The sequence below is a fragment of the Dunckerocampus dactyliophorus genome, chromosome 20 (genome assembly GCF_027744805.1).
Source record: "Dunckerocampus dactyliophorus isolate RoL2022-P2 chromosome 20, RoL_Ddac_1.1, whole genome shotgun sequence".
In the NCBI taxonomy this organism is placed as follows: Eukaryota; Metazoa; Chordata; class Actinopteri; order Syngnathiformes; family Syngnathidae; genus Dunckerocampus; species Dunckerocampus dactyliophorus.
The window spans coordinates 16,582,635-16,608,952 of NC_072838.1; the positions used below are offsets into that span (position 1 = coordinate 16,582,635).

Below are 26,318 nucleotides of genomic sequence, written 5' to 3' on the forward strand. Positions count from 1 at the left end.
CGTGACGCAGCTCCTGTCTGATGTGTGTGATGTTACCGGGATTAACAAAAAAAAATGTAAATACTAGGTCCAACCTTGTAGTGTGAAATGGTGAGATGCTGGTGACTTCAGTGTCAGGAGAAGAAAGGTGAAATGCTGGTATATCAACGTGTCGTATGAATACCATGCACACAGGAGAAAAAACACAAAGAAGACTTACACCAAGTTGCTGAGCGATGCAAGATTGAGCTGTTGCTGCTGCTGTTGTGTTTGCTGCTGTTGCTGCGGTTGCTGGGAGACAGCCTGCTGCGGTTGCCATGTCGCCACGCTGCTGGGCAACAAGCTGCCGGGAGACGCCAGGGCGTGTAGCGCAGTGAGGTCTGCACTCGTCAGTTGGTACTCTGAAGAGATATATATATATATATATATATAAAATTTAAAAAGTACAAATAATTGATTGTGAGTCAGCAGACATCTGGGGTAGGCTCAGCATGACTGCAAATACAACAGAAAACGTGTTGTTAGCCCACCTGTGTTGTACGCTGTGGGCATGGCGGAGAAGGGCAGCCCCTGTGCCAGGAGGCTTGGTGTGGCCACCGACACCACAGGTGTGGTGAGGGTTTGGGCCACCTGGGCTCCGGCTGCCAGCCGCTGGGTGTTCTGTCAAAGCAGAACTCCCCCCGTTAAATAGAACGGTTTTATACAATTGATTAAGTAAATGTTCTGACGTGCTTGAAATGACAATGAGGTGTTGGGTCATGTGGGTTTCCTCGTAAAAAAAAGAACTTTCTTGTTCTGTGTGAAGCATACTGCACATGGGATATTACATTAAAGGGCAAGTCAAACAGTTATAAAAATGACATTTGTGGCTTTGGAAGACATGCTAGCCTACAAAGTTTTACCATCAGTATACAAAATAGTCTGATTTATGGACACTTAGTTGCTTTAAGATTTAATAGCACAGGCAACACAGTAGGCGTGCATGCAATGACAAATTTTCACCCTTTTTGTGTGCAGCCACAAATACATACACGACTAGCTACAATTAACTCAGTTAATTCTCTCTAATTTGGGACTCAAGACAAGCCTTTAATGTAACACCAAACATGTTTAGGCATTTGTAACTGACATTTACTGGGTGGAGGGTGAAAATGGGTGTCAATGTACCAGTGAAAAGGGATCATGCCGTTGCGGTGCTCCCCACCACCAGAAGTTGACGTGAGGAGACACCCATGCTTTAAGTGATTTTATGTATGACAGCATATACAGTAGATCTCCACCTATGCACCTTTTAGCATTCCTTCCACTCAGACTTCTTTTCTGCACTTTCACTTGTAAATAATTGTTTTATGGTAACTTACATGGAAAGTGACTTGATGGCACTATGTGCAGGGGGCAAGGGAAAGAAAATGCTGCAGCTATGAATGCAGCAGACGGCGCTGTCTCACAGTCGCATACTAAAAAAAAAATCAAAAGTGGGGCGCCACTTTGATATTTATATGTTTTAAATTTTGTAAAAAGGCTAAAAAACATTTACATATATTTTCAAAGAAAAAGCTTTAGGTTAGTATTAGTTATCAGTTTACATTTACATAGTTTCTATTTACATTGTGCCTTTTTTGCTCTATTTTAACCATTTTTGATGTTGGTTTTTTTTGGCTTATTTTTTGGCTTAAATTTAGTTCTACAATGTACCACGGGCCAATAAAAAAAACCCAGCCAAAGCCCGAAAACTGCCCCTGGGCCGCACTCTTGTAATGTCTAAAAAAGAATGTGTAAAAATTCAATTTAAATGTGTTTACTAAGTGAAATTGGCATTTTTAGGATTTTTTTGTGGGTGTGTCCATTAGTTGCGCAGTATTTCGCTGGGGGTCTTGAAAGGTAACTCCCACAATCAGCGAGGATCTACTGTATATAATCTACATAAATACGTAAGGGGCCTAATGGTGGCCAGATTCGATTGATTAAAACAGTATTTGTAGTCTTTACACAAACACTGTAATGGATTCCGAGACAAGACTACATAACAACATGTTCATGAGGCCTGAACCACATGCAGTCACACTGAAGACCATCTGAGAAATGCCAGTGAAACAAAAACCAATGAGAACGTCTTCTAGGGCGACCATGCTAATAACACGGGGAGCCGTCCATCAGCACCGACTCATGCGGGAGGGTCGGGGGCTAGTATTCACCTCGTTTACCAATTCCAGCTCATCCTCTGTCTGTAAAGTGTGGTAACAGAGAAGGTTACAACTTATTTCAGACTGTATGTAGAATGTCACAAAACTAAATCAGAGTGGGCGTGGCCTGTGAAACCATAACAATGGTGTGACATGTGAGGCGGAAGTATAAGCTAGATAATATGCTAGCAACAGTCAAGAATGCAGACCAACTACTCTTGATGGAAATCAAAGAAGGTCTAAAGGGAGGTTGCACATTCTTGGTCATCCCGAAAAGAACATTAACCCCAACAAGTGCTTCACTTTTACAACCTTAGGTGTTAGAAATGTCACAGACTCACCATCTGCATGAGGCTCTTTCCACCCTGAGAGGTGATGACTCGAAGGTCCGGCTTGCGGTTGCTGACCATCTGGGGACTCGGAGGCGGAGGCGGAGACTTGGCCGGGGCGACTTTGCCCAGGCTGTTGCCGTTGGATACACTGAGGAGGCCCGGGGAGGCCCTGGCGCTGGTGTAGCCGTTAGCTGAGTGGAGGTGAAGATAGACCAGTCAGTCACTACAGGGTCTCATTTGTCAATTCTGCCTGACCTTGTAACTTTGTCCAATCACAGCAACTTCTGTGTACATGTACGCCAATTTTCGGAATTCTACGCGAGTATTGTGAGTAGTTCACGAATGTGGACCTCTAACCAATCCAGTGTGTGTGTGCATCTCTCTGTGTACATTAATAGGGTTGCCGACATGATCTCCATATCTTAGTTTGGACAACTGCTGGACTTGATAACACCTGTTTTACAAACAAAATAAAGACCTGGGGGTAAACAACTTGTAATCTAGCAGTTAATTTTCTGCTTAATTTTTAAAATAGATGTCTGTTTAATAGGATTTCTTTTTGTAATCCAGAATCTTTCATGTGATGTTTTATAGATTATTAGCAGTGAAGTACATCAAAATTTGTAGAACCTCGTACGACTCTAAAAAACCTTGGCAACTTTTTAGAGAAGCTGCCACGAACTCCCGATCAATAGGCCGGACAAACAGGTGAACGCCGGATTAAACAAACAATAAAGAAGTACTCACGGACTGGGCTAGGACAGCCTCCATTTGAATTATTCAGGTCACCTCCAAGAAGCGCGCCTGTTTTTAATTAAATGAATAGATTCAGTGGCAGGTTTGTGATTATCATAACAAAAGCTATCACAAGTGCTTTCTTTACTTTTTCCTGCACCTTTCTGTCTGTCTGTCGCCTCACCTGCGCTGGCCGGTCGCTGCGGCAACCCAGGAGACACAGTGTTCCTCGGAGGAGCCGGTTGCTGTGGCGACAGGAGGTGGGTGTCGGTGAGCGACGACGACGTTACGTAGGAGGTAGTTACCAGCGCGTTGCCGGGGTTACTGAATTGCAGCGTGCTGGGATTGGACGCCTGCACGGTGACAGGCATGGAGAAGGTCTGCGGTGGAGCTGTAGACTGCTGCAACATTTGAAGAGGAACATGTTTGATGCTTTGAAGGCACGCAATGAGGAAGACTGCATTTAAGACGTACTCCATAGCGTTTGAAGAGAACATCCAGGTCCTCTGTGGTCTTACGGAACTTGTCGTCATTAAGGGGGCTCTGATCAATGGAGTCTTCGCCATCAGGCTCTGGACTGTCACAGCCATTGAAGCCTTTCTTTCTCAAAGTCTGCACAGGCAAAATGAATGCAAATTAGCAGGAGACATTTGTATTTACTGCAATAGAACTCAAGGAAAACTGCACATTTTCAATTTTGCCCCACAATCCTTGTTGTGAGACACGAACTCTCTTTTCTGTGCGTACAAAGATATACAAAACAGCTAAAAATAGGCAGTTAATTAATGCACGTAATGGGGCACACCTATTCTACCCACAAAGCCCGCTATTTAAAACATCTCCAACAAGGTTTTATGGTTTTATATCCATGCCGTGACCATGTAGTAACTGGCACACTCATGATACCAAGTAGAACTTAACGTAAGCGTTAGCGGAACTTCCTTCCTGCGTGCACTGATTTCACATAGCAACATAGAAACCAACGGTACACCTAACATTAGCTTTTCCAAACAGAAAAACAAAAACACAGCAGTATTGGCGGCAGGGCCTATACGTAGCGTTACCTTTCGGTAGTGGCCTGAAGCGTTGGGAGCGTAGCGCTGCGGGCGAGTATGTGGTGAAGCTAGTCGTTAGCCGACTAGTAGTTGGTGTGGTGTGGTGTCACTATGCCAGTAACGTAGTTCTTCAGCGTAACATTGCTATAACATGGTTGGCTTTATAGGCGGAATAAGTGTGTCCCACTACATGAATTATTTTGCTTACTCTTTTTATCTGTTTTTCTATCTTCAGAACACACAGAAAAAAGAAAGACGTGTTCATGTCTCACATAAGGATTGTGGATTATGGGCAAAAATTGTTTTTAAAAGTAGTTTTGCTTTAAGGACGAACTTTACCTCGATGATGTCTGCATTGGTGCGGCTCTCGTGGGGCTCGTTGTACTCTGTGTACTTGAGCAGGACCTTGTCCATGTCGGTGCTGGCATACTGAAACAGCTTGTTGGCGTGGTTGAAGATGATCAGAGCAATTTCGCAGTCACACAGCACGCTCAGCTCGTAAGCTTTCTTCATCAAGCCAAACTTTCGCTTTGTGAACGTCACCTAGGGAGAATCGGGCAAACATTTGTAATAATCACACCTGTCAACCCTCCCGTTTGTCCCGGGAAACTCATGTATTTTGTACTTTCCTGTTGGACGCCCATTTAAATAGTTTCCCGTAAAATTCATGTATTATAACTACCATAAAAAAAAATCCTCTGCAGGTGACAATAGTGATGGTATCCATGCTTGAGCTACAGCAATCTGCGAGGACAATGGTGCAACTGGTGGTTCCCCACCCAACTCCCGGTCCCAAAATTGCCCTCGTTTTCAAATGCAAATGTTGACAGGTATGATAATAACAAATGTCAAAAAGGACCTTTTAGCTGTACGTGTGGGACCAAACAGTTTCATGTTGGCTTCAAGTCAGCGATCTGTATGCGTTTTATTTTCACTGACAGCTGCTCGCACAAGTGCATGGTGTCAAACATGCAAAGCATTCAAGTGGCAGGAACGAGGATGAAACTGGAAACTGCAAAACCCCCTCCCTAACCTCTGCACACTGCCTCGGTGGAGCTTAAATAGTCCACAAGAGACTTGCATTTAGTTACAGTGTGAAAGTGTTCTGCTACTTACTAACTTGAAGTGGTGGAGGCAATACAACATGGAGGTAAAAGGAAAGGAACGTTAAAAGTCCCATTTAGTTACAGTGTGCAAGTGTTCTGCTACTTACTAAGTGGTGGAGGCAACATAACATGGAGGTGAAAGGAACATTAAAAGTCCGGAAGATTAGTTGCTGGGTGCACGCAAATACCTGCTGGGTCTCTAATTAGCACCAGTTCAAAAAAGGATGGCATTAACAGCTGTGGCTGTAGGCAACCTCCCCGTGTACTTTTTAACTCCACAAGATTGAAGGAGCTGTATTTGAAGTATGAGCAGCTTTATCTACCTCTGCATTCACTTTAAAATGTTGCTACTCAGCTGTTGGTGTGAAACTCTTGAAACTGCATGTTAAACTTGCCGTACTGTTCACAATAAACTCATCAGCGCTATTAATGCTGGTTGAACAGTTTGTGGCTTAACGCTATTACAACATTGGTTCTGTTGCTGCTGTGTTGTGCAATATACTTGTTAATAAACATGGTCACCGAGAGCTAGGTTTCTATTTTCTCATGCACTCCAAATCATTTTTGAAGTTAAAAAATGAAGTTGTTATATACATACATATACATATATATATATATACACACATATATATATACATACATATATATATATACATATATATATATATATACATATATACATACATATATACATATACATACATACATACATATATATATATATATATATATATATATACACACACACATACATACATACATACAGACCCTTTCCAAAAAAATAGAATGTCATGGAAAAGTTGTTTAATTTCCATAATTCCATTCAAAAAGTTAAACTTTCATAGATTATAGATTCAGGGCCCACAATTTAAACGATTTCAAGTATTTATTTGTTTATTTTTACATAATTTGGGCTTCCAGCTCATTAAACCCACAAAAACAGGAATTCAAAAAATTAGAATACTGTGAAGAAATCAGCCCAAATTTTGCAGGGCATGAATGTTTTAAACTGAGTGTCACACACTAATCATCTACTAAACTCAAATCACCTGCACAGGCTTCCCCAGGTGTCATTAAATTGCTTCAGTTTGGTTCAATTGTCTCAGTTGGGTTCAATATGGGGAAGACTGCAGACATGACAACTGGCCAGAAGACCATCATTGATACCCTCCATAGGATGGGTAAGCCACAAAAGTTCATAGCTAAGGAGGCTGGTTGTTCACAGAGTGCTGTGTCCAAGCATATCAATGGAAAGTCTAGAGGAAGGGCAAAATGTGGCAGGAGAAGATGCACCAGCAAAAGAGATGACCGTGGGCTTCAGCGGATTATCAAACAGGGAAGATTCAAGAATCTGGAAGAGATCCAGAAAGAGTGGAATGAGGCGGGAGTCACAGCTTCAAAAACCGCCACATTCAGACGCATCCGGGAGATGGGCTACAACTGTGGGGTTCCTCGGGTCAAGCCACTTCTGAACCTGAGCCAATGTAGGAAGCGTCTCCACTGGGCCAAGGAGAAGGACTGGACTGTTGGCCAGTGGTCCAAGGTCCTCTTTTCCGATGAAAGTAAAGTGTGCCTTTCATTTGGGAATCAAGGTCCAAGGGTTTGGAGGAAGACGGGTGAGGAACAGAACCCAAGCTGCCTGAGGTCCAGTGTGAAATATCCACAGTCCGTCATGATTTGGGGTGCAATGTCCGGTGCAGGTGTTGGTAAACTCTGCTTTCTTAAATCCAAGGTCACCGCAACAGTCTACCAGAATGTTTTAAAGGACTTCATGATTCCTTCTGCTGAGGATCTGTATGGAGATGCAGATTTCATCTTCCAGCAGGACCTGGCCCCTGCCCATACCGCCAGAAGCACCAAAACCTGGTTTGATGCCCATGCCATCACAGTGCTTGACTGGCCAGCCAACTCACCGGACCTAAACCCCATTGAGAATCTATGGGGTATTCTCAAGAGGAAAATGAGGGGCACCAGACCCAACAACAAAGAAGAGCTGACAGCAAGCATCAAGAAAATCTGGGCTTCCATAACTCCCAGGCAATGCCACAGGCTGATTGCTTCAATGCCACGTGGCATCGAGGCAGTGATTAAGGCAAAGGGATTCCCAACCAAGTATTGAAGATTGACATATCGTTTTGAAAGTACCATATTTTGATTGATTTGATGTGATCCTAATTTCTTTCTTTTTTTTCCCCTTTTTTTCCCCCTTTAAAACTGAGAAGTAAATGGTGATTTCTTCACAGTATTCTAATTTTTTGAATTCCTGTTTTCGTGGGTTTTATGAGCTGGAAGCCCAAATTACGTAAAAATAAACAAACAAATTGTGGGCCCTGAATCTATAATCTATGAAAGTTTAACTTTTTGAATGGAATTATGGAAATTAAACAACTTTTCCATGATATTCTAATTTTTTGGAAAGGGTCTGTGTGTGTATATATATATATATATATATATATATATATACACACATACATACATATATGAGTTTTCCCATTTCGCAAATAACCTCCACGACAAGTTGACACTCACCTGTTTGTTTCTTTCATCTGTGATCCGCTGGATCTGTATCTTTTTCCTACCCATGATGCTTTGTGGCAGTCAAGTAAAAAAAATAAAAAATAAAGAAGTGCCTCTCAGTGCGGCCTCAAAGATCTTTTTTTTCCCCCCCCGTCAGTCCCGAAAACACTCAAAAACAGGAAGGCAACGAAGGACAGCGGTGCACACACATTTCTCTTGCTGCGCTGATGTCAAGCGTTGGTAGAAGGTGCTGAAGAGATGTCGCTGCAGGAGACAAGGTGCTCACGTAAAACATTTAGCCAATGTCTACAAACATACTCATGTGCTCCTCCAAAAACTAGCCAATTAGCACAATTAAGAAGTTGAATAAGAAGTGCAGGAATGATTTGGAGCTCAACTTCCTAATTACTGTACTTGGTTGCCTGGCAACTGTTCTCTCCACGTGTCAAGTGTTAGAATGTTGTTAAAACTTGTGGCGGGGTGAAGAGGGTCACCTGAGCAAAGACAAATGGTGCAAATAAATAATCATTCCTTCACATTATCTCAGGTCCTCCAGTTGACCCACTACATCCTAGCTTTCCTGTGGGACTGTTGCTGGGCCAGACTGAAGCCATGAAACGCACACGGGGGCCAATTCAACACTTGGAGAGAGTGGCAGCCTGCTGGAGAATTAATTAGTGCTGCTAATAGAGCATGATACTCCGCTCTACAAATCTTAAGTGTTCCCATCCTGTTTGTGGCCTATCAAGCTATCCTTTTATTATTATGATGATTTCCTGCAATTGTTCACATGAGATGAGAGGAAGGAAAGATGTGATTTTGCATATTGTCAATGTGAATTAAGGTTGAACCACTCAAATTGAAGGTGTCGGTCGAAATTTGGCAAAGTCAGGCAGTTCTCAGCGACCAACAAAAGGATCAACTCTGGTGTCTTGCTTTTTCTTTGTCTTTTTACATCACATATTATATACAGCTAGTGTTGGGTTGTTTGTACCTATTAACCTATGTAACTTCTTTTTACGCTTGTGTGACAATCTGCGACAAGACTTGTTACATCACACAATACGACTTACTGCAATTTGCTGTTTTGCATTTGAGTTATAGCTGGAAGTAACTTATGTTTAAACTTGACATTCAATTGGCCACGGTTTGACCCTGAAAATGGTTCTATTTTCATTATTTCCTATGGGACAAACTGCTTCAAAGGTCGACAAATTGTGTTGGACCTTCCAGAGATTCCGCTGTAATGAATGAAGTTATAGCCCCTAAAGAGCTATTTTGATTCATTAGCCTGGCTATATAGGGCTATATGTTTGAAGTATTTTATCGTTTCTGCCTCTCATCCACACGTAAACGGCATTCTGGCTGCTCTGAAGTTGCATTTTCTGAAAACGGCTGGCTTGTCATTTTCATGTAGACAGGAGTCATCCACCCTGTCGCCGTCATGTGACCAGACGTGTCAGCAAGCCAACAGAATATCTGAATATTTCGACTGGCACTCCAGTCGACAGTCTCCTGATATTTTGTTGCCTTATGCTCCATTATGAAGCGGAAGACGACCGACTTTAGCGCATGCGTTCTTTCTTCTTCTACGGTTTGGTGTGTCACGTGGTTCTGTCTGCATGTCTGTTCACAGCACCACACGTATGTGTGCCTTGTGTATTACGTGGGGGTGCAACGACACACAAAATTCACGGTTCGGTTCGATACGTTTGTGTTATGATTCGATACTTTTTTTTGATGCAAAAAAAAAATTAGCTCGCCTTTTTTAAATTTAATTTGATTGAAATTGCCAACATTTTTCTGATCTTGTCAAAATGTTCAGCATGGTATGAATGTGGGAGGCAGACAATGCAACCTATGCCAGAGTAGTCAATCGCAGATACACTGAGCTTTGAGCACAGAGCACCGTCAGAAGTTGATAAAATAAATATGAAACTGCATATTGCTCGCATGTGTATTGAACGGTTCCACACAGATACACGTATTGTTGCACCCCTAGTATTACAATGTTTTCACTCAGTGATCCATTCCCGTCTGGAAGCAACTATTTACTAATCCGGCACAGTGTGGATGTGAATTTTTTTCAACCCGCAAAAGCAAAAAAATCTCATGAGCATCTCGTGTGGATAGGGCCTTAAATTGTGTCATTTTTATTCTATTGCCTTTCAGATGTTTGTCCACACAACACGAGAAGGTAAAATATGACTTACTGACAAAAAATGCCATTGTCCACCGTGTTTATGAAGCTCATTAAATGGACGTTAAACAGCGAGATAGGCTTTAAAATGCCATGAGTGAAGATGTTGCCTATTATGAGTGATCAGCACTAAACTCTTCTGACTGACTTCACCCCGCCCTGAGGATCCTGATCAAGTATTCCAGTTAATGTAAAGCTTCAACTCTACACGATCACCGCAACAAGACAAGTCGAGGCATCCCTCTGCCGCTGCCAACATCATATAAAAGGCAATCTTTGATTAGCCACTAGAATGGCTTCGGCGCTCCGAGGCTGGCTGCCCTCTGCATGGTTGCCCCCTCATTAGTGGAATTGACACATTCATGCAATCCTCTCCCCTCCCCTCAAGGCGCTGATGGCTCAATTAGAAGCTGGCCAGCGGACTGACTGGGCCGTGCAATAATGAGGCCACAGTTTGGCTATCTGAAGGTTGACACCCAGAAGCAGAAAAAAACTACACATTAAAAAAGAAAAAAGGGGCACAAATGTTCCTTGTTATTTCAAGAGGGTAGACATTTTGGTAATACATGTTGGTTAAATCAAGCAAGTGATGCTCCTGCAGGCCTGATGAAGGAGGGGGCAATCAAGCTGAGTCTGTTTTTGAGTAGTGTCATCAGTGGAAGTGACCTTTTGTGGATTATGCACAAGCCAATGAAATGTGGCATTAGATGAATAGTACGAGACTTGCAGTTGTGTATGTTTTCACTTCTGCACTGACTAATGTTGTTGTGTTGCAACAGCCCTTTTACATAACCAAAGGACCAATGGGGATTTTCTCAAAGAAACCTTTTTAAAAAAAACGACAGATCAAATATGTGCCACCAGCTAAATAAACTTTAATCCATGAGTAGGATGATTGTACAAGCAACATTGCTTTACTTTTTAGATCATAGACAGATAATGTCATAGAATCTACTAATTGTCCAATCATACCCCTTCCTGCTCACAGGCTTTAGGGGGCATGTACGGTGGAATGCTATTTGGGAGAATGCTATGATGTGCTGTGATGTTAATAACAGCCCACAATTCAACTATTTATTTCTATAGGTATTTTGGCTCAGTAGCTACAAGTCTCTACACACAATATGAAGGCACCCCTTTACAATGAAGTTACAATTTTTACCCTCGGGTGCCAGAATGGTCCTGCTCATCAAAGTGAAGCGAGCCTTAACTCAATCAATAAGTGATAATTGATTTTGATGCATTCATACAACTTACACTTTTAGCCTCAAGTCCCATATATAACATCAAAACCCTTCATTTTTTAAGATAGTGGTTTAGCTTTATTAGTTATGCATGGAATTCAATTACAGTAGATTTAAAAATATGTGGTTATAATGAGTCAATGGGACCAAATTGGTCCCGAGGGTAAAGGCTGCATACATGCACATCGCAGACAGAAACAAATACTGGCCACGTTTCATACAATTTGCCTTCAAACTGACTCATATATTGAGAATCAAAATATGTCAAATATGCAGAATGTACATATTTGTCCCCTGTAAGGATCAAAGCAGATTTGTCTCTGGCAGAATCCGGACTACAAAAGCAACTGCAAATGTCACCAAATGACAACACCACATGAAATCAAAGCAACACAAGTAAATAGTACTGATTTTTACCTCCCTGTGAAACCTCAAGGACATCAATGCAGCTGGATCAGCTTTGAACATAATGTCTCTTCGTGTGCTAGCTCAACATTTTATGTTATTTCATGATAAAACTGTTGCGTGGACATGAGGTCCAAAATGCATTTTTTGGGGGGGGGGAGAGACTACTGGTTGTGTCCTTTGACAGATGTGAGACAAGCAGGCCCGCTGGCGCCAGACAGGTATCACATACAGTGTGGTTTTTGACAGCTTGGAAGCTTGCCACTCGTGTATGTTGGTCCAAAAACACAATAAAATTGCGTTTAAGGCGAATGTTAGTAAAAAGGACAGTCCACTGGGGTGAAGCCATTAGACATTAGTCTTGGTAAGGAGCCCGGTCGACAGCCATTACCTTCCTTACAACTCGGCTGGCTGAGCATTAGCACGCACTACTTTAATTCACATCACAGACACTTTCCTTCGACATTATAGCCGTTTGTTGTCGGAAATTACGTCTTTAGATATTGTTCATATTGTTAGCAATTTAATTTAGTTTAAATCATCAAGAAAGCCCCGGTGTGACGGATGGGGGGGGGGAAAGACGCAGGAAGGAAATGTATCAGTCCACTTACCCTGAAATATAGCCGATAAAAACCCAAAAGATACGTCTGCCACCGCCAGTTCCGGGTGATATACCTCTCAATAATTAACCATCGACTAAATTACGCTAAAGTGTCGTCTCGGTCTGAAAGAATCCGCGACATTTTATTCCATTTCATTTTTTAAGTCACTATACTGTCCTCCAAGGCGATACAGTGAAAGGAGCGTATGAGCTACGTCATTGACATTAGAATGTGAGTGGCACGTCCGCAAGCCAATGGGAAGCCGAGGTATACGCCAGTTTGCCCTATCGACTTGCATCACGCTACAGTGGGCCGGTCTACAGAGAGAGGACATGACTGAGGTGACGGCCATGTTGTGTGCCATAATGTTGGTATCCCTCCGCCACACAGTATTTACCTTTTGCATGATTTTTGCATGTGGGTAAAATGTCAGTCTAACCCTACAGCCCGCTAGCTCATTTGTTTGGCATGAATGTTAAACACCACATGTATGGATACTACGAAAGCCTGGTAAACTGCCTTTTCCGGTGGGCATTTGTCGTCCAAATTGTCCCTGGTAGATGTATGATCAACGCTCCCAAACGTACTAGACGCATCATAACACTGCACTGTAATGTCCGTGCACTAAGTGGACATCTAAGACCGTTTATTGATCCTTTGCTACAGCAGCCACATTTACAGACAGAATACTACAAACAAGAATAACAAATAATGAAAAATTCTAAGTAAAAAAGGGGAAAAATAAATACTATTCTTATAACAATATATTATATACTGTATATCATTATCAATGAGATCAAAAATGTAAATGTGCAGAGTTTAAATGTGCAATTGTGAAAGAGATGCAGTAGTCATTCTTACACCGGTATACTGTATAACACATGCTCACACATATATACGGTATGTTATCATTTACATACACAGCACACAAATGTACACAAATTGTTTACGTGTGTGTTTTTAATAGGTCACGATCCAAACAAAAAGGTCACAGTGGGGCCTGTGCAGTGTTTATCAACAGTATAACCTGTTTAATAAGCTCTCATTGCTTTGATTTCACTCAACTGGGGTCCCAAGCAATCAAAAATGCTGCCTTTACAATGCTCACTGTTGTCACAGTGGAAACACACACAGTCAATGCATTTTAAAGCATAATGCAATTTTAACAAGGTGTCAATCACTTGAATAACTATAGCACAATCCCTCACACTGCTATTTAAAAGCTGTCATGTTCACACAAGTAGCAAGAGAAACGTTGTCTGTTGCCTCTTTGCATGCAGTTATTGTTAACATTACAGTGGAAGTAATCTGTTGTCATCTTATTGTGTGCAGGCAGAAGCATAAACCAAGTGTTCTTTTTTGCATGGCCTGCAATACCACTAGGGAATTTCTCCAATAGCCATTAAAAACCATCTTCATCACACTATTTGTGCAACTTATGCTTAAACTACATTTAATATAGCACAAGGGTATTCATATTATAATAAACACATTTCATCACATAATAAACGTATGATACAAAGCTGCTGCTGCATTCATATATGCAAAAAAAAACACATTATTTACTACATTACATTTAGCACTGTGAAAGTCCCTGTTTTACACACTTTGGCCAGGTGAGGGCGGTATACAGCCAAACAGCATTTCAAGCAATGTAATGCATGAATCGTCCACACGATGGTAGCATTGTGCAGGATGAAACCAACACTCGTTTATTTAAAACGATAAATGACCCTTTTAAATGATGCACACATTAACGTCATGGTGTCAACAAACCTAAAAATTACATCAATTCTACTCATAATTTGTTGATGAACGACTTGTAGTTAGTTCCAGAATCTTCAACAAGAAAAGTCTGGAAGGTAAATTGCCTTGAACGTTTTTTTTCCCCCAAAAGTTAAGCAAAGACATAAATGTACAATTCAATTTCCAACGACATTTGTTATAGAAACGCACAAAAATTTAAAAAATATGAAAATATGATTTTATTTAGTCCAAAATACGTAAACGATTAGCAGCCAAGACACAATAACATTTGAGTAAAAATTGATTAGTATGTTCAAGAAATTCTGCCAAATTACAAATTAACCAAATTTTCTTTTACTATTTAAGACAGGTGTTGGGAAATGTAAATATATTAACTTATCTCTGTCGTCAAGCCCAAATATTTGAAAACACTTGGAGAAAAGTCACTGATGGAAAGAAACCAGCTTGTGTCTCACACCCTTTGCAAATAATCAGTAGTACTATATCATTAAACTCATCATTCAATTTTTTTTTAAGTATTGTGCTTGTATGCATATATTTTATCACAAAGTATTATCCTTATATTGATATATATGTATATTTTTTCAATTTTGATCTGAAAGCAACACTTGTTGCTCTGGCGTTACAGTCAAGTGTGCATTTATGTGTTATTTCTTTGCATTTGCTTGTTTATTATTGTCATCAGTCACCTTTTCCATTTAAAAAAAGCCCATTTAGAAATGTTTAATATATTTTATTGAATTTTAGCTCTATCACTAGATTCCTCAATAAACTACAGTGATTTTGAATAATGCATTCTAAGTTTGTGAGCTATACGTAAATGCACATATCGTTCCTAAAAGACAATAAAACACATGAATACAAATCTATGAATGTATCATCAAAAGCAGATCAAATGGTGCACTCTTGAGACGTTCCAAAGATTTATGTAGCTGTTTAATGGAGTGAAAATGCGGTTGCATTTGAATTATAGACCATTTCATCATGGCATTTGCACCCTCACCCTGGAAAGGCACAAAGAGACAGAGACTGGCTCTTCTGTATGTGTGCTTCCTGTGTTTTTGAAAACAAGCACACCGTTCCCCACGTATTCTAAAAGATGTGATGGCAAATGTCCATATATTTGGAAGGTGCATGCACGTGGCGGCCAAAACATGCATCTTTACCTCCATTATGGCTGCAGCATGAACATCAGTTCGATGCATACCTTCATCCTGCACTCAGGGAGGGGTCCAACGATGTGCGCATCTGAGAGAAATAAATCACAGAAAACAACATTGTCAACTCATCATCACATCCAAAAACAGACACAATTAAACATATGCACGAGTGACTAAGCTACTTCAGTCAAAATAATGATAATAACGATGTATGGGAAAAGGTAAAAATGGAGGTGATTTGCATGCTTGGTGGTGTTTATTTTAGTGTGGCGGTATTTCCCTGGTCATTGATGTGGTCTAGACAGACATGACATGACCCTGTCAAACTTTCTTGCATTCAAATGTCGCAGTGGCATGTCTGCATGCACGCGCGCGCGCACACACACACACGCACGCACACACAGACAGACAGACAGACTTGAGGCCCTATATACAATGGGCTTTCATACATTGACTCACAACATTTGGGATTATCATGACAATTAGGGCAAGACGGAGCCTTCTTATATGTCCAGACATCTATATGTCCACCATCCACATCTTAAATAACAACTTTACAATCAGATGAATTTCTTCTTAGTGTTAAAGCAAAGCGCGATAGTATACAGGAATAACTTGCTGTTTTCTATTCAGGATTGGACTGAATGATATTAGGGACACTTTATTATTGGTAGACTTCCACATTTGCAGCAGATTAAGTTGATGAGCCTCCTGAGACCCAGCAAAGCATTTTTGTCCTCAGTAAGGGACAAGTGTTTCACATCCGTATGTCGAATTCAGAAACACTCTCCAAGAATAAGACCTGTTGTACTGTGGAGCGGACACCCTGGGCTTTCCAGTGATAAGTGATTTGTTGCGCTTTGTCCAATAAAATAGAATAGCTGTCATCCCCAAGAATGACTGTTTTATGGACACAAGACATTATTCAATATATCCACTTTTTGTTTTTATTAAAGTACATTTTACTCAACAGTTGGAGGTGGTTTTGGCAACGTAGTCATTTTTTTAAAGATACTGAAAACAACACATTCTTCCAATGTCCTCTGTGGTGGACATGGGGACTTAAAATTACTTTTTCATCTAAAATAATGAAGATGGTTGATGCAATAAATGCATCAAGATGCAGAACTCCATGGATGTGTAATTGTGAAGAAAAAACAGCTTCCCCAATATAGTTTGTAAAAGGACTGAAAAGTGTAGCGTGTCATTAACAAAATGCCAAAAACCAAGAAAAGTTCAAGTTCAAGTGACAATTTTCACAGCCAATGTTAATATACCTGTAAAAATACAATCTAAAAAAATATAGGCAAGTAGAGCTGTAAAATGCTGTTTGTTCTGATCAAAAAATGTCTTGTTCTTCCCTTCCAAACTTCCAAAGATGATGGATGAAAGAATGATTCGGTGTGTGCCATAATGTTGCACATTGCATAATAAAGTCAGAAACACATTTTCTGATTTAAACAAGTGTCGTGGCATATTGTTTTCACCCCAGACAATCATTTTCATGCAAACACAAAAATGCAGATTTTATTTTGTCTCCGAGTGTATAAGTGCTACATGTGAAGGAATGCCATAACTTTTTCTAGCCGTTACAATCTGCTTGCTTGCATAATATGAAACATCTCGCAGGAGGAGGAGGAGGATGGAAGAAGTGGGCGTGGCCTCAGACAGCATATATGGTTTTAGACAAACGAGGTGCTCATGCACTCGGAGAGAGACAACACTGGAGGACATGTAGTCCCTCTGCGGGGGTGGACGCTCCCACTTCCCCCCTGTTTGGAGGGGAGGACCGGGAGAGGGGAGGATGATGCATGCGGTTCTGATGGATGTGATTTTGAGACGATAAAAATGGACAAGGCCGGTGCATGGACGTCACCACATGCGCCGCGAAAGGCTCAGTGCGCCACTCGTGGATGCTCTCATCTGGGGGATGCCTGCACCGGGAAGCTCCGCACGACAACACAGTAAGACATTTCGTTTTCTTTTTTTGTATGTGTTTTATGGAGGCTCAAAGCGGATTTCCATGCATGCAGGGGCGGCTTGACTTCGAATAAATTCACATTATAATCTCGTTTTCTGCCTCCACTACGGTGCCTGTTTAGCGTGCATTATGACAAACATAAACAGCAGGAACCATTCACTTTGCAGACAATATGGCACTCCAGTAAAACTTTGCTGAAATGTTCAAGGAGAGATCTAAAAATATCCTCAAATAAAAGTAACTGATTTACAATGTAGAGTAAAAGTTACTTGTGTGTATTGCCAAAAACGAAAAAGGTGGCACAAGCAACACCCTGAGGAATTAAAGTACAAAATAAAATCAATGTTTCTGAGATTTAAAATGCAGCAATAAAAAAAATACCTAATGGAAAAACATGCAGAGGGTGTAAAAACGAAAAAGTACTCAATTGTGCATAGGTGAGTTGCACCACGCACACACACCATGACACAAAACTGCCTTTTTAAATAGTTTATTAGCACTTTATGGCACATTTAATTAAGTCTAGTACATTCGATAGCTCTTTAGGACTCATGCACGTCATGTTGTTCAATGGATATGCAGCATAAACAGACAACAACAAGTGTGCAGAAAGGGAGATTATTGCACATGGCTCCCTCTTTTATGTAGCAGGTCGCGATGGTGATGGTGCATTACATTACATAAGGCCCGCAGCATGCAGAGACTGACACCCTGCTCACACACACACGCACACACACACACACACACACACACACACACACACATATATATATATATATATATGGACATTTGTGTCATGTTTTATTGTAATGACACATACTTTGTAAAGTATTACACTAATTGGGGACGTTTGTTTTGTATTGTTGCAGAAATATATTAACAAGGTGCAAAAAAGGTACCCAATAGACGTTGGTGCAAGTGACTCTCATGAATGCATGTACTAATATTGCCTTCATTAATGTTATTTGACGTCCATCCAAGGTGCTAAATTACGCCCACAAGAATGCCTATTATTATTAATATCTACGCAAAATCCCCGGATGTGAGGCTTCTCCGTGTTGACTTTTCTAAACATGTTTATGTTTATGTTTATGTCATAGGTCCCTTCACGTATAAAAAGCACCACGCAAGAATGACTACTCAACATTGCAGGTAAGATAATAATTTAATCATAATAATTATAATGTGTGCATGTGGTGTTTGTACAACACACACACACACACACGGAAAAAGACAATGAAGAGCAGGAGTGTAACTAATTGATTACTCCTGAAAATCCCCTTTTTGGGTGCACCATTTTATGCTCCTGACAATCTATTTCATTTTTTTCTGCTGCAGCGTAATCCCCTGCAGGGACCTCATTTTTAAATAGATATCATTCTATATGGCTTGGTCGGTTATTTAGTGCTTCTTGCAATAAATGCATCACATATTCCTGCATGTGACTCCTGGGATTACATCCAAAAAAGAGCTCTGCTAATTAATGAATATTTTAGTCATATTTGGGGGTGTAATTAATTCATCAAAGAGCTGTGAAAATGAAGAAGACGCTAAGCAGATTAAGAATGTCATCACAGGAAAAAAGAAAATGCAGTTACACATGAAACACATCTTTAAAGATGATTTGAAACCGTGTCGTAATTTTAGCTATTAAATTCGAATTCGTCTTCAAATGTGTGCATAATGTGAGTGTGTTCACCAAAAAAAACAATCCTAAATGTAATACAGTAATTGTTTTTCCGTTTTTTTTTATCTTCACTACCATGCGTGTGTGTGTGTGCGTGCGCGTGTGTGTTAATTAGTAAATCACGCCTTCTTGCCCACGAGCAGGTAGTGACGTCACGCTTCCATCCCGTCTCTTCCTTCTTCCTGGTCAAAAGAAGAAAAAAAATGGTCAGAAAACCGATAAAAGCAATTATTTTTTACAAAATTGTTACAATTAAAATTTTTTGTACTAACATTTACGACTTAAATGGGCTTTAACTATTTAAAATAAATGGAAGGTAAGGTATATTAAATGCCTCAGAGGCTACTAGAACCCCATTACTGTGCTGACCTGTGCCCTATTTAAGTTCATCTTTTCATATATTTAGCTTTTTAAAATTATAAGCTAGGATGGCTGAGAAGCAGGCTTGGTATGAAAGGTTGCATTGCACTATAAATGTGTGCTGTAAAATCATTTCAATGAAAGAAGTAGGCCTATAACACACACCTACATACTTACAGGACGGTATAGCCTATAGTTGTTGCCTTCTACTTTTTTGTGCAGTGCTATAAAGAAATGAAATCCCTCATAAAAAAAAACACTGCTCTCATTCAAACTTTTGTTTTCCTTTTCAGCTCCCATGAGTGCTCATATCAAAAACGTTTACTGTAAAGCTTCACTATCTGCTTTAGTCATGATTCATACCTGTATGAATTCAGTGTGTACTTGATTCATTTTCTTCTCTAATTAAGACACTTTTCTCATCGCAGGTGGTGTGTGTGTATCACCGTGAGTGTGTGTGTTCAGGCCTGAGGGGTTGTCTGTTATCTTTGGTTATCTAGCTGTATGAGTGGCGTACATTCTTCATAAAGCTAGATAACCGAAAGTAACAAGAATCCCATTGCGTGCCTGCACCACTGAAGGAAACAAAAGAATAAAAATATTTTAAAAAAGAGAGGACGCTGCATGTCATAAAAGGAAAAAAAGGTAAGATTGGACGAAGTGTTTGGGAAGGAGGGGCGGGGGTTGCACCTTGAGTGTGATTTGCTAAACATTACACTGAACTGCTGCCAAGACATCACACCTTTCTTTTAAAACAATTGGAAAAACCTACCCACGTTACAAAAATAAAACTTCACGCTGCATGCATGCATTCATAGAAAAAAATAGACACTTCTGGCACTTGGGGGGGGGGGGGGGGGGGGGGGGGGGGGGATCAATACATTTGGCCCTTTTAATGTCAGAAGCTGCATTTTATTATTTTTTCATGTTGTATGCAGAAACAGGCTCACCTTATTTTTGCTGAAATCCTTGCTTAGTAGTGACTTTTTGACCTTGTCGGAACTGCACGCAAATGGACAAGAAATCAACGACATGTCAAGATGGCAAGGTGCCCAAGGTGCGGCCGGGCGCCATATGCAGCCCGCAGCACATTGTAGAAATACGGTTAAACAAAAAACAGAAACATTGTGAAAAAAAGAGCCAAAAGGCACAATGTAAAGAGAAAAAGTTGATACTAATAATAACACATAGTGTTGTCTTTTTACAAAATACAACTAAATACAAAAATATCAAAGTGGCCCGCCTCCTTTGATTTTTCAGTATGCAGTCCTCGTTGGAAAAAGAAATCCGTTGGAAATCCGTGTCTTAAAGGTAGACTCAAAAGCAAAATAATCCTCAATGATATGTTACATTCAATCTTCTAGAAGCATTTCCATGTACTTTAGCACCACTCTGCCATTGGTCCACATCTCCCCTCATCTCCATTGGTCTTCCACACTTGGTCACATACTTAAGGACTTATTGGTTTGAAGTGTGTCCGTTTTGTGTGTGTGTGTGTGTGTGTGTGTGTGTGTAGCAAACTGCAAAATGCTCACAAAAACTGAATCTGTTGGGAAGCCCTTACTAAGCACGTATAAACTGTCTGTACACTGGTAATTCATTTGTTTGTTAGCACCTATCACTTGAAAAACAGGCAACTTTCACTCTCAGTAACTCCAAGTTTATAACATCTCAACCCTTAAGAGGTCCTTAAAATTCACTCACGCATTTGACCCCCAACAACAAAAACTGCTGTAAAAATATCCACTTTAAACAATCAAATCTACTTTGAGCAATTTAATCACTTTAAAAGAGCCACAATGATTCATTTTGGTGTAGGTTGGACCTCATACCTAAATTCTACATATCTAAATTAACTCCTAAGTCACTCACACTGTACACAGAACCCATGAGACAAAACTACTAAAAACTATAAATCTAAGACCTAAATGAAGCAGCTACAAAGACATAAAATATTATTTAAAAAATGAATAAAAATATAAAACAACCTTTCCATTTCAATAATAAGAACATACTGTTTGGTTATTACTGTCACTTTCATAGGAGCAAATCCTTTAACATGATCAAGGCAGCGACCTGGCAGTTATGTGTAATGTTTGTGATTTCTGGATGTCTGTGAACGTGACATGAGTCCTGACTGTGTGTGTGTTTTGGCGTGGTATCCAATAAAGAGCCTGCCAATGGACCACCTCCTCGCCATCTTTATAATGTCTGGGTAGACATTAAAATACGGCCTTTATCCTTAATGACTGTCACAACATTCGAGTCTCGAGAGTAGCGTGGCTGCGTGTGAGCCACACATAATCTTCCGCTGTAACTAGTTCACGAGCCAGTCTTACGTTTACGAACCAAAATTGCGTTTTTTAATCATTCACTGGAGCGCGTACGTACAACCACAAAATGACGTAAACCAACGAATGCCTGTTTTAATAAAGTAAGCACACATTTTTTCCATATACAAACGCACCATTCCAAACATCAATAGAGACGTACACGGATTATTTCGGCAGATAGGCAGCCTTGCAGGCATTCAATTTTGCTGCATGCTTTAAGTGGGGAAAAACACAGCACCATCTAGTGGACAAATATGAAAGTTGAAAACTAGTACAGATTGAAATCTTAAAAAGTATTGTATTAAGTTTATGTTAAGAGATAAATGCGAGGACAAAAAACAGCATTTTTAGTTCACACAAATGTGTCACTTTTTATATAGTGTCTCCATTTCGATACTTGAGTTTATAAACGCATGTAAGGGGTACCCTAACTGTGGCTCTTTTCTTAAAAGTGACAGCATACTTTTTCCTCTCTCTATGCTTACTACCTCTCATTGGCTTTTGCCTTCATTCACTTACATTTTCATTCTTCTCATTTTTTTCCCAGCTTCCATCCTCAGATGGTTGGGCCTCATTTGTATTCATTTGCATAATGAATGTCATTTGCATGCTTGGGGGGCAGACCATAGCATGAGAACCGTCTGTGCTGTCCGTGTGTGTGTGTGTGTGTGTGTGTGTGATCATGCATGGTGTATATTAATGTGTGCGCTGTATATTAAGCACATGCATCACATGTTTCTTTTAATACACAAAATGATTACGTGCTGGTCTACAACGTGTAAACAAAAATAACTTTTGTTGTATCTCGAGGACGCCTCAGCAAATGCGCCGAGTTGACGAATGAGGATAACAACTCCCCTCAATCCCATAATCCTCCTCTCCTCTTCCTCCGCCCCTCCCTCGCCAGTTTGTCCTCTCCCACGCATGCAAGTCACAGTCCTGCCACCATCTTAGGCGCAAGACTGGCACAAAATGGCAGCACGAGAGAATCATGGCCACCTTTACACCCAACCCCCTCCATCCTCACACAGAACGCCTTGAAACAGTGTTAATTACCGTCGCTGTGTTAATTGCAGCCCCCGTGCCCCCCGAGAGACGTGGCGCGGGGGTGAGATAAGAGGAAGCCGTGTATATATGTATATATATATATATATATATATATATATATATATATATATATATATATACTGTGTATATATAGTGAGCGGTGATGGCATTTGGGCGGCTGCCATTTTGGAGGGCAGCTGTGGTTTTGCCGCGACACCAGACAGCGACAAAGTGTCTGTCGTCTGGTGGCGCTCAAAACAAGTGCACGATTTTCTACACTATCTTTATGTTCTGTAAGCTCTTGGCTATAATTTGAAATAAAAAACAAATACAAGCTACCTGATAACTGCAATTAAGGCACCGTAATTAGCAACGCTGTCCCGTTGTAGCATGACTCGGCCTGTACCGTGTTTAACTGCGGTCATGGCACATCATCTACTTACTGTAAAAAAAAAAAAAAAAAAAAAAAAACAAGTTTGGTGGTTTAGCTCAGGTTTCTTGAATGTTTCTTGAATGAGCTAGCAAGAAGACGGGGGAACATCCTGGAAAGTGCATTGGTGAAGTGTAGTAAGTAAAGAAGAAGAGTTCGAGGAAGGTGGCGGGGTGGGGGGTGGGGGGCACACAGATACACAAGGCGAGGTGGCGTGCGACAGTGAGATCTCAATAGTGAGAGGCCTTCTTTGTGCTTCTGTGTGAGGTTTATTTTGGGGTGGGGGCCCTCAGACAAGCAACACATTGTCCTCCCCGATGTGCGGCGGCACTTGTGGCGTAACGCCATTATTTAGGCCAGTGGAGGGAGCAGGGGTCTGGAGACCGGCTTAACCAAAACGCCAATTAGAGCTGGATGGCCCTGATTAATGGACGAGGGAGATTGGTAAACAATGGCGGCCATTGTCAACGTAACCACGCCCCCCCCCCATCCCCTCCACCCAAGGCATACATACACAAACTCCTACCCCACTGAGTCTGTTCTCACAGTCTGAGCATCACATCACCTCACACACACACAATTCGTTAGACGTGCCAGCACTCGGTGAACAGGGCATTAGCCATTAGCTCTCCTTGCTCTTTTTTTTTTTTTTTTACAACGCAAGTTCCATTACAAAAAGTAATAGTCCCACAAATGAATGTTAGAGTTCGGTAGAACTTAAAACTTATGGCACTGAGGGTTCTATCCTCATTTGTTAATCCCCCCACCATGCAACGCTCTGCATTTCAATACGGCCCACTTTGTTTTCTCTCTCCTTTTTTTTTTTTAAAGCTGCATAATTAGCCGCCGCATACTCCAATCAGGACGATGCCAAGGTGCGGTTGCCATGGCGACCCAATCAGGGCTTATAACCCCTCCTCCTCCTCGCCTCTGTGTCTGAAAACGGGATGGAGGGAAAATAAAAGCGTGGGAGAAAACACACTTTGGTAGTGCAGACAATGATGGAGGAATGAGGATGGGGAGGAGGCGGACATATTTTTTGCTCGGGGGGGGGGTTGGTTGGTTGATTGGTTGGTTGGTTGCCTCAGACGCTAGTGTGCCATCTGTGGATAATACATTTACGATGTGAGGCTTGCAGGTGGGCAATACTGCAAATTTTGGTATCTATCCGATACCAAGTAAATACAAGACCAGTATTGCTGGTAACGATACTTTTTACTTTACATTTTTTAACATTGTTGAAAGATTTTATGATTTTACCTTTAATTTCTTGACCATGATTAGAACCAGAATGAAACCCACTCAACTAAGATTTTATTCAAAACATAAACAATATATAAACACAAGAATAAAGCACAATGTAATTGTTTGTACCAAATAAAGTCAACGGTGCGAAATAACTAAACAAAAGGAAAAACTACTACTGGCTCTCATTGTTTTTTTGGACTTATTCCCTCTGGTGACTTTGTGTTTGTAAACAATATAACAACATACAGATATAACAAAACCCGACAATATGAACAACACAACAAAAACACAGATATCTGTGAAAAGAGAAATCTCCTCAGGCTAGTATCAGATACCGACACTGCCCTTGGAATCGATGCATCGCTCTCCCCACCCCGAGCAACAATATAGTCCACGTTTTCAGTTATAATACTGTTTTAGTCTGACGTTTGTACATGAATGTTCCTGCACTGTTGTCACGCCCACTCACTCTCTGTATTCTTACAGGGTGTTTGGCCACATCACATACGTGTACTTGGCGGGACTTTTTCCTGGACTTCTGACAACACAGTGGACTGAGCCGTCGTCGGATGGATGATTTGCACAGTGGCCTTCATAGGTCAGCATGTTTGGCCATTGTGAGGCTAAAACTATATGTAGTGTGTTCATTTCCTTACAAATGAATAACAATAATTGAGATGCTTCTTAGTTTTATGCATGATGTCAAATATTTTGATAGATAGCAGAAATACCAGATTTTACATACATTTTTATTCTGTATTATTTAGGTTGGAGGGGTAGGCTTCACAGTTAAATGTGTCTCATTTGTACAACATTGGTGATTTTATTTGCACAATCAAATGTCAATGACAATCTGTGTGACTGGAATACTTGTGATGTTTGTTATTGTCTTATATAGGGAAACTAATATTCAGATCTATGCAAAAGGACATTTGCACTGTGGGTCTTTGCACATAAAAACTACTGTTGAGTTTGCACACTGAACGGCTTGATGCGGGTCTGAGAAAGTGACCTTATACTACGGTATAGGCGCACATGTGCAATAGTTTCATGTATTTGAACTGTGGTGCAAGCAGAATACTTATCAATTTCATATTTTAGAGTTTATTTCTATGAAAAGACATGTCTGTGTTGTACTGCAAATATAGCAGTAAAGAATATTGTATTAACATAATGCACTACAACGTAATGGAGGGATGTCCAAAGTGCGGCCCACGGCTGGATGTCCAAAGTGCGGCCCACGGCTGTTTTTTTTTTTTTTTTTATTGGCCCTTTGCATATTGTAAAAATAAAGTATTAATGAAATATTATTAGATGTGACAGTAATTTGATTTGTCAGCTATAAGCCAAGATGTGGATGTTTTGTTCAGATAGCACAGCATATATTGACATACACTGCATTGGTCTTAGCGTCTTTAAATGTACAAAATGTAACAAAGTGGCCGCCGACATCCTTCCACTTATTCTGTATGCGGCCCTCTGGGAAAAAGTTTGGACACCCCTCTCTGCTCTGTTTGCACATAAATCGATGTTATCATGCTCTAACTTTGTACTATGCAAATTATATGTTGATATGATCAATAAAAACCTGTTTACAGTGGGACAATAACTGTATGTGACTGTATTTATTCTCGTCACAGAAAAGGTATGAGATGAACTGAGAGGGGATCAGTCGCTGCAAAGTCATGATAAATACAAGCATATGTTGCTTTTTATGAATTGAATGGAATGCCATGCTCCGACAGGAACAGCCGCCACAGGGTGCGTCTGCCACCCTCGTGTTCACATCGGTTGATCGATGTTTACACGCTCTGCACAATTCCAGAGGTGAACCAGAGTCACATCTGGATACGTCTGGGGAAAGAAAACGGCACAGCTGTTCCTGAAAGAGGCATACAGGCCACTGGCTCCAGCTGCTGCCGTGATATCATTTAGACTTACGGTATA

General features: G+C 40.7%; 2 protein-coding genes and 1 long non-coding RNA gene across 12 annotated transcripts in view; 1 reads left to right on the top strand and 2 right to left on the bottom strand.

Moving 5' to 3' along the window:
- Positions 1 to 12,567, bottom strand: part of LOC129173054 (myocyte-specific enhancer factor 2D homolog) — a 20,505-nt gene extending 7,938 nt beyond the window's left edge. For 3 of the 10 annotated variants that reach the window (XM_054763510.1, XM_054763514.1, XM_054763517.1), the window contains exons 1-10: positions 12,368 to 12,567; positions 7,920 to 8,171; positions 4,624 to 4,827; positions 3,704 to 3,841; positions 3,378 to 3,630; positions 3,242 to 3,298; positions 2,504 to 2,685; positions 2,175 to 2,204; positions 510 to 639; positions 200 to 380 (exon numbers count right to left, since the gene is read on the bottom strand). In XM_054763510.1, coding sequence (XP_054619485.1) covers positions 200 to 380; positions 510 to 639; positions 2,175 to 2,204; positions 2,504 to 2,685; positions 3,242 to 3,298; positions 3,378 to 3,630; positions 3,704 to 3,841; positions 4,624 to 4,827; positions 7,920 to 7,973 — 1,229 coding nt within the window. In that variant the 5' untranslated portion in view covers positions 7,974 to 8,171; positions 12,368 to 12,567. The remainder of the gene's footprint in view (positions 1 to 199; positions 381 to 509; positions 640 to 2,174; positions 2,205 to 2,503; positions 2,686 to 3,241; positions 3,299 to 3,377; positions 3,631 to 3,703; positions 3,842 to 4,623; positions 4,828 to 7,919; positions 8,172 to 12,367) is intronic. The other 7 variants (XM_054763513.1, XM_054763516.1, XM_054763519.1 and 4 more) reach the window with 4 other exon arrangements.
- A 751-nt stretch (positions 12,568 to 13,318) lies between these two features.
- LOC129173132 (brevican core protein-like) overlaps positions 13,319 to 26,318 on the bottom strand; it is a 39,693-nt gene continuing 26,693 nt past the window's right edge. The window contains exon 16 of the transcript XR_008567168.1: positions 13,319 to 15,373. The gene's annotated coding sequence lies outside the window, so the exon portion shown is untranslated. The remainder of the gene's footprint in view (positions 15,374 to 26,318) is intronic.
- LOC129173134 (uncharacterized) lies at positions 16,979 to 26,116 on the top strand. Its single transcript, XR_008567170.1, has 4 exons — positions 16,979 to 17,249; positions 18,367 to 18,418; positions 19,742 to 19,958; positions 24,858 to 26,116. It is a non-coding gene; the product is annotated as an uncharacterized LOC129173134 (long non-coding RNA).